We start from the raw sequence: 13,385 nt of genomic DNA on the forward strand, positions 1-13,385 counted from the left end.
TTGTCTGAAGGCCTTCACACTATTGAATAACAATAGTGTGAAGGTGAAGACCTTCACACTATTGTTAATCGACAATTTTATTATTGTGTAAAGGCGATGGCCTTCACACATATGTTATTGTGCTTTATTATTATTGTGTGAAGGTGATGGCTTTCACACATATGTTATTGTGCTTTATTAGTGTGAAGGTGAAGACCTTCACACTATTGTTATTCCAAATTTTATTATTAGTGTGAAGGCAAAGACCTTTATTATTAGTGTGAAGGTGAAGGCCTTGTGTTATTCTAGACCAGGGGTCACCAACACAGTGCCTGGGGGCACCAGATCGCCCGTGAGGACCGCATGAGTTGCCCGCAGGACTGTTCTAAAATTACCGTAATTTCCGTACTATAAGCCGCACCGGACTATAAGCCGCACCAGCTAAAATTCGGGGATATTTTAGGTTTTTTTTCTTACATAAGCCGCATCGGACTGTAAGCCGCACGTGCACACGAGTTTTTTACAAAGAAAGACAGTACACAGAAAGCCTTTTTAAAGTTTGAATAACATACTTTAACATGTCTTTCTAAACATTGCCTGTGACGCAGCAGTAGTACCGCAGCAACACGGAAGTGTGCACGCGAGTTATTAACAAAGAAAGACTGGACACAGAAAGCTTTTGTAAAGTTTTAATAACATACCTTAACATTTCTTTCCAAACACTGCCTGTGACGTGGCAGTAATACCGCAGCAACACGAAAGTAACACAGCACTAATAGGGTTTGATTAAATAAAACATACCGGTAAAAGTCACTGAGATGCGGCGGTAACACAGCAGCAACATGGTGGCACAGCACTAACAGGGCTGGTTAAAGTAAAAGTAAAAAAAAGAGCTTCATCGTCTTCATCGTCCTCCTGTGCACTGAAGTCTTCCTCCTCAATTTTTGATTGGAATAGCGTTAGATATCCTTCGCCACACACTTTCTCAGTATCTCTTTCGTCTTCATTTTTATCCATTTCTTATCCATTTTCCATGACGAGCTTCTGTTCATGCTAATGTTATTCATGCACGAAGCGCTAAATTACATTAAACTAGTGAGCGACACGTATAGCTCCAGAGTAGACGGGACCACGAAATAAAGAAAAGGGTGCCGCAACACAATGTCATCAATATCGACTGCCTTTAGCTTAAAAGCGGCATCATATGAATTTCTTTTGTCCCCCATAATGACGGTTTGTGTATAAAAGCTTCCTTTCAGTAATGTCTGTCTTGATCGCTTTCTGCGTGATGCGCGAAATGTTGTAAACACAAACTAGTACGTCTTCTTCGGCGTATTATCTCTTCTTCGCCTGTCTCGCTCTTGCTTCTTGCTAGAGCACCCCCTGGAGGCCGGAGGCCGTAAAAATCCATAAGTACGCCGCACCGCCATTTAAGCGTCAGTGTTCAAAGTAACCTACTGAATAAAATGCATTAAAAGTTCACATTCATTACAATTTGTTTTTGGTGAGAAAAATGTCAGAAGAATTGAATTTAAATGCTGATTGATTGGGTTTTAATACAATGCAGATGGTCCAAACAGCGCCACTGCTTTGTGTAATCTCTGAGTCACATGGCAGAGTAAGAGAAAGGGTTTAGAGTACAGGTGTCAAACTCAAGGCCCGGGGGCCAGATACGGCCCGCCACATCATTCTATGTGACCCACGAAGACAAATTGTGCATCAAATTCGTGTGTCATTACTAAAATTGCAAATTGGCTTCACTTTTAATATCTTTTTTAAAAAATATTTGACCAGTTTTTACTTGTCTGATTTGTTTTGTAGCTTTTACTGTATATAATATGAGGTGCTCATACATTTATTTGGGCTGACAGTCATAATGGCCCTCCGAAAGAAGCTATGACTACAACGCGGCCCGCGAAAGAAATGAGTTTGACACCCCTGGTTTAGAGCCCTTTGACGCAGGTCACCTAGCGTGCATTCCAACTAAAGCTCATAATAGTCACAAGCAAGACAGCCAGAATAAGCAGCAGTCATAGTAGTGTTTCAAAATAGTATTTTTGTTGTTGTTTTTTTCTTCAAGATACCGCACAACAGTGGTCCACAGCCGTTTTACGTGTATAAAAGTGATCGAATCATCACAAAAATCACGAAAAAAAATATCATATAAGCCACACCTGACTATAAGCCGCAGGGTTCAAAATTTTGGAAAAAAGTTGCGGCTTATAGTCCGGAAATTACGGTAGCTCAAATAGCAGCATCTATTTATTTTACAGTCAAACCCCGGTTTTTGAATGTCCCGGTTCTCAAACAAATCGGAATTCTAACAAAAAATTCAATATTTTTTTGCTTCTGTTGTCGAACAAAATTCGGAGGTCGAACCTCGTGAGATGAGCCGGGAGGACCCGAGAAAACCCAACCGTGCGGCCTGGATGCCGACTGACTCCGTTGTTATTGTATTTTCGTTACTTTGAGGATTGTATTAACCCCTAATCATGCCTTTCAAGAAAGCAAGTGGGAGCAGTAAAGCCATCCTAAAACACAAAAACGCTCTTAAAGCAATGCGACAGTGAGCGCCCGGCGCGCTGCGGTTGCGTGATCGGACCAAATTAAGCTCCCTGCACACTGAGGTCCACTTAAATTTTGGAAAGTACATCTGGACTTTAAAAATATTTTCTAAATTTTAGTGACGGCTCTGTCACAATAATGCGACCAGCGCGGTGCAGTTGCGCGGTCGGCGACGTGCTACTGTTGCGCGTTTGGCGGTGCGCTGCAGTTGCGCGATCGGACAAAATTAAACTCCCTGCGCACTTAGGTCCACTTAAATTTTGGACAGTACATCAGCACTTTAAAAATATTTTCTAAATTTCAGCGGCGGCTCTATCACAATAATGCGACCAGCGCGGTGCAGTTGCATGGTGCAGTTGCGCGGTGGGCGACGCGCTACGGTTGCGTGTTCAGCGGTGCGCTGCAGTTGCGCGATCGGACAAATATACGCAAATGAAAAAATGCTTAAAAAAGGTGGGGGTTTGTTGTCTTGAAACGGATAATTTTTTTTTTGCATTATTTGGAATGGGAAAAATAGATTGTGAATTTGACGGATTTGTTTCTTAAACCGCCTTCTGGTACGGATTGTGGTCAAAAACCAAGGTTTGACTGTATTTTTGCTATTCTTGTTAAAATCACACATACATGTGAACTGGAAATGACAATAATAACACATAGTGAAAGCCAAATTGAGCAAATTGGCTATTTCAGAAGTGTGTGTCAAACTGGTAGCCCTTTGCCTTAATCAGTACCCAGGAAGTAGCTCTCGGTTTAAGAAAGGTTGGTGACCCCTGGTGTAGAGCACACACAGCACAGAGCAGGCGATAAAAAGTGCATGGAAAAATATGTTCTACAGCATTCATTTTATTTCTTTTATTCTCCTCACTTTTTTGTCCTTCTACTACTTTCACATAATTCAACCGATTAACTCCATTCCACTTTTGACGTATTCCAAATATTCACGACATGAGCGCTTGCATTTTTTCCTTGTTCCAAAAATTTTCCATTTTTGCAAAATTCGCAAATTTACGAAAAAAATGTCCCCATTCATTCTTAATGGCACATTCAACATTTCACATTTACGTTGTTCCAGTTTGAAATTCACATCATACAGCACATTCAAATCACATTCAGAAAGATTCTCGGCATTCCCCAAATTGCCAAATTCAAAAATCTAACTTTTTCACGTTTAAAATTTCCACAAAATTTCACAAAATTTTGTTTTTCACCTCTAATTTCTACATTTTTCAACCGATTCAACCCATTCCAACTTTCAGTTGTTCATCTTTTGCCTACCTATTCCACAACTTCCCATGTACCAAAAATTCAAAATTTTCAAATTTGAAATTCACGCCAAATTCTCCAAAATTTAGTTTTTCCCTTCTAATTTCTACATTTTCCCACCGATTCAACTCGTTCCAACTTTCAACTGTTCATCTTTTGCCTACCTATTCCACAACTTCCCACGTACCAAAATTTCCAAAATTTGAATTTTGAAATTCACGCCAAATTCTCCCAAATTTGGTTTTCCCCTTCTAATTTCTATTTTCACCTCTAATTTCTACATTTTTCAACCCATTCAACCCATTCAAACTTTCAACTGTTTATCTTTTGCCTACCTATTCCACAATTTCCCACTTACCAAAAATTCAAAATTTTCAAATTTGAAAGTCACGCCAAATTCTCCAAAATTTTGCTTTTCCCTTCTAATGTCTACATTTTTTCACCAATTCAACTTGTTCCAACTTTAAACATCATTCTGCAGCATTCCCCAAGTATTTATTGAGCTTCTTCGCCTTCACACGCAATTTCTTCAAATTGCAAATTCTAGTTCTTCTATTTTATTCTCCTCACTTTTCTGTCCTATTACTACTTCCACATAATTCAATCGATTCACGAGCTGAGCGCTTCCATTTTTATCATTCCAAAAATATTTTTCCCGTGTGTGTGTGTGTGTGTGTGTGTGTGTGTGTGTGTGTGTGTGCTTGTGTGTGCTTGTGTGTGTGGTGTGTGTGGTTCTGCAGCAGACAGAAATACAGCACATAAGTCAACGCTCAACTTCTGACGTCACACAACACGACGGCACACATTACATAACTGACTGGACGTAACGGTTCCACTATACTAAATAACCATAAATGAAATACTCTTGGCAACACACCAAACATAAGTCATCGAGACAACAAAATACATTTACTGGCAACCGTTAGTCGCCGTGGCGCTGCGTAATGGCTACTCGTACGATGCGAGGAAAACTTAAAGGAGCACGCCGAGGCTATCAATCAAACGGCGCACACACGAAACAAACCACAATCAGACAAGCGGCACAACAGTAGACAGTAGTAAAAATGAAATGTATATACTCACTTTGTGTCAAAGACGCACATGATCACAGCAACACACTCAGTCGATACCAGCAACTTTTAACTTACCGCTGCGCACAATCTCCAACAAACTCGATAAGCTGAGGTAACTCACGCGAGACTAGGGCGCGGTGACGTAACTGTCCAACATTTCAACATCAACATAGGAACCTTTCTAACAGTTTCTCCATTTTCTGTTATCTCTTCTCTTATTGTCTTAGCTTTTCTTTCTTACCGCTATTTTTTATTTTTCTTCTTCGTGCTACCGCTATTTTTATATTTATTCTTCGTGACAGGGGTTCGCTTTAAAGATATCTGGCGCCATCTAGCGTTGTGAATGGGTATAGTGTCTAGACCCCGAATGTAAGACGACCCTCACTTTTTCAGTCTTATTTCAATGCAAAAAACACCATCTTATACTGGACCAATACGGTATATTTGCTGGGGACCGTCAGTCGCCGTGGCGCTGCATAACGGCTACTCGTGCGATGCGAGGAAAACTTAAAGGAGCGCGCCGAAGCTGTCAATCAAATGGCGCACACACGAAACAAACCGCAATCAGACAAGCAGCACAACAGTAGACAGTCATAACAATAAAATGTATATATTCACTTTGTGTCAAAGACGCACACGATTACAGCAACACACTCAGTCGATACCAGCAACTTTTAACTTACCGCGGCGCACAAGCTACAACAACCGCGATAAGCTGAGGTAACTCACGCGAGACTTGAGGCGCAATGACGTAACTGTCCAAAAATGTATAATGTCTCGACCCCGGATGTAAGACCCCGAATGTAAGACTTTTTCAGTCTTATTTCAATGCAAAAAACATCGTCTTATATTCGGGCCAATACGGTATTTCATGTTGGTCAAAATGAACAACCCAGGTTCTCTGGTTGAACTACATACTGGGATTTCCATCAGTCAACAAACGCACCACGGCCGTCAGAGCATCACTGTTATCAAAAGAACCACAGCAAACGGAATATGTGCCGATGCAACATAGTCAAACCAACACAACATGAAATCTCAAGATTCTTCAATTAGCCACGCATGCGCGATAAGCAAGTGGCTGACCAGGCCTTGTGCCAATTGCCGATCCCATTTACAATGCGCTCCGTAATTAATAATGGACAATTTCCCATGGCACAACTGAATAACTCGTACACCAGTGTGCCATGGCACAGTGGTTGGGGAAACAAAAGACGTGACATGAGGTGTCGATTTCAACATCTAAATCAAAACCATACCGTACATTGTGACTGTTTAAAACATAGTAATGAAATATTTCGACATATTTATAAAACTACAGCTGGATTTAATTTTGGCCACGACCTTCGTGAGTAGAATCTTTTCAGAAAATGGATGGATGGATGGATGGATGGATGGATGGATGGATGGATGGATGGATGGATGGATGGATGGATGGATGGATGGATGGATGGATGGCAGTTCAGAAGACGTATGTATGGATGGAAATTTACCGGCAGTATCCAGACCCAAGGGTGGGCACACAAGAGCGGTTAAAAGAGTAGATGTAGTAGATGACTGGGTGAATGAATGAATGAATGAATGAATGAATGAATGAATGAATGAATAGACAATATAAACATTAGCCACATTAAACACGGCAAACAAAATAAGCGAGGGGAACAGATATGCAGTCGATGCAATAGATACCCGTATGTATGGATGGAAATTTACCGGCAGTATCCAGACCCAAGGGTGGGCACACAAGAGCGGTTAAAAGAGTAGATGTAGTAGATGACTGGGTGAATGAATGAATGAATGAATGAATGAATGAATGAATGAATGAATGAATGAATGAATGAATGAATGAATGAATAGACAATATAAACATTAGCCACAATAAACACGGCAAACAAAATAAGCGAGGGGAACAGATATGCAGTCGATGCAATAGATACCCAGGAATAAATATTAACAATAAACAAACTATACTAAACATGTCAACATAATAATCCAACCATTTTCTGTATCGCTTTGTCCCCATGAGGGTCGCGGGCGTGCTGGAGCCTATCCCAGCGGTCATCGGGCAGTAGGCGTGGGACACCCTGAATTGGTTGCCAGCCAAATGCAGGGCACACAGAGACGAACAAGCCATCCACACGAGCACTCACACTTAGGGGCAATTTGGAGTGCTCAATAGGCCTCTCAATCATATTTTTGGGATGTTGGAGGAAACCAGAGTGCCCGGAGAAAACCCACGCGGGCATGGGGGGAACATATAAAGTCCACACAGAGAGGGTTGGAGGTGGAATCGAACCCGCACCCTTCTAACTGTGAGGCGGACGTGCTAACCAGTGCGACACTAAGCCATCCTTCAACATAATAACATTATGTCATTATATTATTAATATATACTAAATAAAAATATGCATAGATGAAAGGATGGATGGACAGACAGATGGATGGATTTAATTTTATCATCTAGATTCGGGGTAAAAGATGGGAGTATAGATTGATTTAACTGAGGCAATTCCAGTCTAATAGATGTCTATAACTCAGTGGGATCTCATTTGCATTTGTTTACGTCACTATAAAACTGAGAGATTAGTGGAGGAAATGACTGATCAGGATTTACGCGGGAAATCGGTTTGAAATCTGGGAGTCTGAGCTGCCCGAATCAGAAAAATCTGGCAAGTGTGAACTATTGCAACAAGAAAGTACTATCACAAAACAGTTACAGTAATAATACTGGAAATATTTGCCTGTAGACTGAACTCACCCCAATACATTTGGATTGTCCACGTTGTTTAGCATCATGCAAATATTGTTGTCTGTCAGTGAGTTTAACTGTATTCTGGTCCTCAAGGACCTGTACTGACAGATCCCTTGAGACAGCAACAGCCATTACCTGCAAAAGAGTAGCAGGTAGTATCCACAAGAAATATTGTTGCCATCTTTTTAGAAATGTATAAAATATATATCTTATGGGAATATAAGCACTACAGTATATACAAACAAACAAATATACAAACGAAATTACAAAAGATCAAAACATAACCCCAAATCACAAAAGCTAAAGGTAATAACGTATGATCGATCGGTTTCCAAGTCAATTTGTATTAATAAGAGTGTAACGGAAGGAAGCGGAGGTTGTGGTTTACATGTTGCACAATCGACGAGTGCATTTTCTTGGTCCAATTTCACAGTATTACTTCACATTGCGCATACAAAATATAAAATACCCCCTACCTTTACACTTGTTGACGTTAATATCAGCAACCACTCCTGAATTTCTGCCACGTTTCTCTTTGAGCCGCCAGCAATGTGCGCAAAAGGAAAAATAAAGTTTGTGACGTTGTTTCCGCGAAACTCCGCCTCCACTACATTTCATGAACTTGTACTGTCGCAATCGCCTGCAGTGTGACTCTTGTCCAGCAAGACACACGTTTTTGCGCTGTTTTCTGCTTTCGTTCATTGCTTGAAGAGGTACGTTTCTACTGAGCGCTATTTGAATTGCATTGCACTTTCTGCTTTCCATTATGCAATATGTGATTGTTACTTGACAATGATATGTACAGGCTTCAATGTATTTTTTGATGGAAGCTTTACGTTTGCAGGCTACAATTGGGCTATTGGGATGGCATACATGCGAGTTAGTTTACATAACGTCTTAAGTGGGCTACCAAGAGACATTGGTGGAAGAGAAAACTATCAGCTGAGCGTTATCACATGGCTCGACCCCAAACCGCTGTGGGGTGGTGGGAGGGCAGGTGAGGGGCTGTGCGTGTGTGGGAAAGTGGAGGCTGGGGAAAACTGTTAAGGATGAGGCTCAAGCAAACATTTTTTTGGGGTGGGGTTGAGGGAGGGGCAGATACAGTACAAACAATATATGCCAAGGGAGTCACCAGGGTTTATGGACAGGCAATGGATTTGGCCCTGAGGACATGCACAGATGACAGATTTAAAAACAATATTGTGCCAGAAAGAGGGTTGCTACATGACCTTTTTCACAGAATTGTTCTCTTTAAGCAACTCGCCCCAGGGGGAAAAGCAATAGAGGATATGCACTGACGTCGCAGATCGGGACGGACATTTTTGTTTGGGTGGCAAAAAGCCTCGTCCGCTGCCACTGGACTCGTGAGGATGGCGGCCTGGGTGGGTGTCGTGAGTGATTATTTCGCCCAGTTGGACCAAGAAAGCCGCAAGAGATGCATTGAAAAGTTGAAAAAAATATAACATTCGTGTTGATCCGCTGTGGGAACCAAGTAAGAACGCCACCAGCTCAAGCGTAGGACGCTCTCAACGGTGCCACGGTAGAATGTAGACAGGACTGCCTGAGGAGCACATGCACGGCTGAGCTTCCGCAGGAAGTACAGGCGGCGCTGAGCTTTCTTTGCCAGTGACGAGGTGTTTGCGGACCAGGAGAGGTCCTCACTGATGTGCACCCCCAGGAACTTGGTGCAGCTCACCCTCTCCACCACAGCACCATCGATGATCAGCGGCAGGTGTTTTGTGTGACCCTTCCGGAAGTCAACAACGATTTCCTTGGTCTTGTTGACGTTCAGCAGAAGGTTGTTGTCCCTGCACCACGTGGTCAGAAGGTCAACTTCCGACCTGTACCGAGTCTCGTCGCCCTTCGTGATGAGACCCACCAGAGTCGTGCCGTCAGCAAACTTCACTATGCGGTTGTCGCTGTAGGTCGCAGTGCAATCATGCGTCAGCAGGGTGAAGAGCAATGGACTGAGCACGCAGCCCTGGGGGGCCCCCGTGCTCAGCGTGATGCTGGCGGAGATTTTGTCGCCAACACGCACCACCTGAGGCCTCTGACAGAGGAAGTCCAGTAGCCAGTTGCAGAGGAAGGTACTGAGGCCGAGCTCGTCGAGTTTGCAGATGAGTCGCTGCGGCACAATGGTGTTGAAGGCAGAGCTGAAGTCCACAAACAGCAACCTCACATTAGAGTCCTTTCTCTCCAGGTGTGTGAGGGCCGAGTGGAGGGCAGAGCAGATGGCATCCTCAGAGGACCGCTTGGCACGGTACGCGAACTGGAAAGGGTCAATGGTGGGGGGGAGAACGGATTTGATGTGCTCCATGACAAGCCGCTCAAAGCACTTCATGATGATGGGCGTCAGTGCCACGGGGCGGTAGTCATTGAAGCAGGACGGTGCAGGTTTCTTCGGCACAGGAACGATGGTGGCAGCCTTGAAACACGAGGGGACGATGGCCTGCTGCAGGGAAACGTTAAAGATGTCCGTGAAGACACCCGACAGCTCCCCAGCGCAGTCCTTCAGCGCTCGACCCGGGATGTTGTCAGGGCCCGCCGCCTTACGGGTGTCAATAGCGGCAAGCGCCCTCCTCACACCGTCGGCAGAGAGGCGCAGGGGCTGCTCGTGTGGGGGGGGGGGAGTGTTCTTCAGCGGGCAAGTGCTGTTCTGGGCGTCGAAGCGAGCAAAGAAGCGGATCAGATCGTTCAGCAGACGGACGTCGCCCTCACAGCTCCTCGGCGCGGGCTTGTAGTCCATGATGGTCTGAATGCCCCGCCAAAGGCTACGTGCGTCCTTGCTGTCCTTGAAGTGGGTGGAGACCTTGCACGAGAACGCCTTCTTCGCTTCTTTGATGCCTCGGGACAGCTCGGCCCTCGCTGTGCAATGCATCAGCCTCTGATGTGCCCTGTTTATCAGACACATGTATTTTTTCTCATGCTTGGTCGTGTAGTGGCGACTCAAATTATATTCTTTAAACACAGCGACCTGTGTACCACAAATCAGGCACATGGCTTTACCTTTCATTTCTGTAAAGAAATACTTGGCAGTCCATGTCTTGTTGAAAACACGGCTCTCCTTGTCAACTTTTCTTTTCTTTGCGTGAGCACACATTTTGAGGGCAGCATTACTTCACGCTGTTCACCTGCACGCACAGCTCACATGCACGCACGCTACACGGAAGTGCGACACCTTTCAAAGTAAAAGCGAAACAGTTGTATTGTACGCACGACACTAATGTTTTTTTTATTTTTTTAAAATTACGATTGGCCTCATGCAGGCCGGACAGGGACGCACAAAGGGCGGGATGTGGCCCGCGGGCCGTAATTTGCCCAGGTTTGCTCGAGACTATGATGCACTCGCAATAAAAGTGAGACCAACAACAATGTTCCCACTGAAAATGAAGGAGAGTTTCTCAAGTTTGTTGTAAAAAAATGCATTTTGAATATAATTTGTACAAATAGCAGGGATTGAAACTAGCGACCTTTCTCATTTTCAAACAATGCAGGATGCTCAAGGACATTGATGCACCACCTGTTTGCGACTAATCTTAACTTTTAAATTTCTTAAGGCCGACTTTAAGGAAGTGTTTCCCGTTTCCTCACCTCTATCACCAAGTGTTGTGAGTTAAAGCTCTGCTCTGAGTTTCAGATATCCGTCACCGTGTTGCTGTTTTGATTTTTTTATTACTTTATTTAGATCACGTGTCAAACTCAAGGCCCAGGGGCCAGATACGGCCCGCCACATCATTTTATGTGGCCCGCGAAGACAAATTGTGCATCAAATCCGTGTGTCATTACTAGAATTGCAAATTGTCTTCACTTTTAATAATATCTTTTTTTTAAATATTTGACCAGTTTTTACTCGTCTGGTTTGAAAACGAGTTATTTGTCAGTTTGTTTTGTAGCTTTTACTGTATATAATATGAGGTGCTCATACATTTATTTGGGTTGACAGTCATAACGGCCCGTCGAAAGAAGCTATGACTACGATGCGGGCCGCGAAAAAAATGAGTTTGACACCCCTGATTTAGATGTATTCTTTCACTGATTCTTCAAGATGATGTATTTGGTCAGAATGTTTGCCGTTTGATGTGATTTTGCCTCATAAGATAACCATCTTTCATGAATCTGACCTGCAGGCGCTGAACTGATGGAAACCGTTATTCATAATAGCAGTGTCATATTCAATGAGAATCACTGATAGCAATTTTTTTGTGAAATTTATTCTTAATGCTGTTAATACCGTAATTTCCGGACTATAAGTCGCGTTTTTTTTTCATACTCAGGAGCGACTTATATACCGTATTTGCCGGTGTATAAGTCGACTCGGTGTATAAGTCGACCCCCTAAATATCGACGGAAATTTAAGATTTTATGATATATCCTTTGTATAAGTCGAGCTCAATTGTTGCATTATATTAAACTTCAAAATTCAATCAGAAATATGCGAAATTTATTGACGAAATGTGTTCAAATTCCGGGAGGCCGTGCGCATGCGCAGTGGCCGGAAATAGCTCCAGCCGAGCGGATCGGCTGTTTATAAGCACCGCGGAGGAGATCGCGGAGCCTCATTCGACTTCCAGCGGCCGGCGAGCTCGCGCACGCCGCCCGGCACCACCGGGAGGCCGGAAATAGCTCCAAGCCGAGCGGATCGGCACTTTATAAGCACCGCGGAGGAGACCGCGGAGCCTCATTCGACTTCCAGCGGCCGGCGAGCTCGCGCACGCCGCCCGGCACATCCGGGAGGCCGTGCGCACGCGCCAAGTGGCCGAAAATAGCTCCCGCCGAGCGGATCGGCACTTTATAAGCACCGCGGATGAAATCGCGGAGCCTCATTCGACTTCCAGCGGCCGCGCACTCGCGCACGCCGCCCGGTTCAAATTTTCTAAGTGCCAACGCACAATGAGATGCATGAGAAACAGCCTTGGTTACCATCACATTTGAAGCGATGAATACGAAGTTAAATTTTATGACTCGGTGTATAAGTTGAGGTCGATTTTTTTCGGTCGATTTTGGATCGAAAAAGGTCGACCAATACACCGGCAAATACGGTATGTTTTTTTTTCACAAATTTTTACTTGATCATTAAGACATCACTTACAAGTATAGTTGACCACTTCCCATGTTATTTTTAGTATAGTTGATCACTTCACATGCTTTTATATCTTTATCTTGAACATATTCAAAACATAAAAAATAGAGAAAACATCAAATAAAGCAATTAACACTTTAAAGCACCATATCCAAGTCCACTGTCTGCTGTATGTACTGCTGTTGCTTCATTTTTGCTCCTATTATATTTATTATTATTATTTATTATTATTTGTTTATTTATCAAATATTCAACACTCTTATTTATTCATTGGTTGTGCCTTCTTGGTTTTTTTTTTTGTGTTGCTTGTATGCATATGTGTACTATCTCACCAAGGGATAGTGGAAACATAATTTCAATCTCTTTGTGTGTCTTAGTATATTAAAAAAAAATCAACGATAAAGCAGACTTTGACTTTGATAAAACAACCAAAAAAAATTATATTTTCAGACGAAACTGGATGAGGGCGCTCTAAATTTCACCGTTGGCCGTGACTCATCAACTGGGTGGGCTTAAGAAAAATGGCACCAAAAAGAAACTTACAACAAACTTTTACAAAAGTTACAAACTTCAAGTTGTAAAATATGCAGCTGAAAACAGTAATCGAACAGCAGAAAGAAAGTTTGGAGAACCGTGATGTACCAATGGATTACTATTTCAAGTGACGTCAGTA

At 43.1% G+C, this 13,385-nt stretch overlaps 2 protein-coding genes across 10 annotated transcripts in view; one reads left to right on the plus strand and one right to left on the minus strand.

Annotated features, from left to right (window-relative positions):
- The window catches only part of LOC148398581 (membrane-spanning 4-domains subfamily A member 12-like), an 80,855-nt gene extending 72,597 nt beyond the window's left edge, over positions 1 to 8,258 (minus strand). For 3 of the 4 annotated variants that reach the window (XR_015857810.1, XM_088372338.1, XM_088372337.1), the window contains exons 1-2: positions 8,109 to 8,258; positions 7,639 to 7,767 (exon numbers count right to left, since the gene is read on the minus strand). Coding sequence is in view for 3 of the 4 variants with exons in the window: in XM_088372338.1 (XP_088228464.1) it covers positions 7,639 to 7,764 (126 nt within the window). In the remaining variant the exon portion in view is untranslated. The remainder of the gene's footprint in view (positions 1 to 7,638; positions 7,768 to 8,108) is intronic. The other variant, XM_088372339.1, reaches the window with a different exon arrangement.
- LOC148398583 (uncharacterized) overlaps positions 8,211 to 13,385 on the plus strand; it is an 83,325-nt gene continuing 78,150 nt past the window's right edge. For 2 of the 6 annotated variants that reach the window (XM_088372326.1, XM_088372329.1), the window contains exon 1: positions 8,211 to 8,345. The gene's annotated coding sequence lies outside the window, so the exon portion shown is untranslated. The remainder of the gene's footprint in view (positions 8,346 to 13,385) is intronic. The other 4 variants (XR_015857809.1, XM_088372331.1, XM_088372330.1 and 1 more) reach the window with 4 other exon arrangements.

This window comes from Syngnathus floridae, chromosome 4 (assembly GCF_059516105.1).
Source record: "Syngnathus floridae isolate MCC-2025c chromosome 4, RoL_Sflo_1.0, whole genome shotgun sequence".
NCBI lineage: Eukaryota > Metazoa > Chordata > Actinopteri > Syngnathiformes > Syngnathidae > Syngnathus > Syngnathus floridae.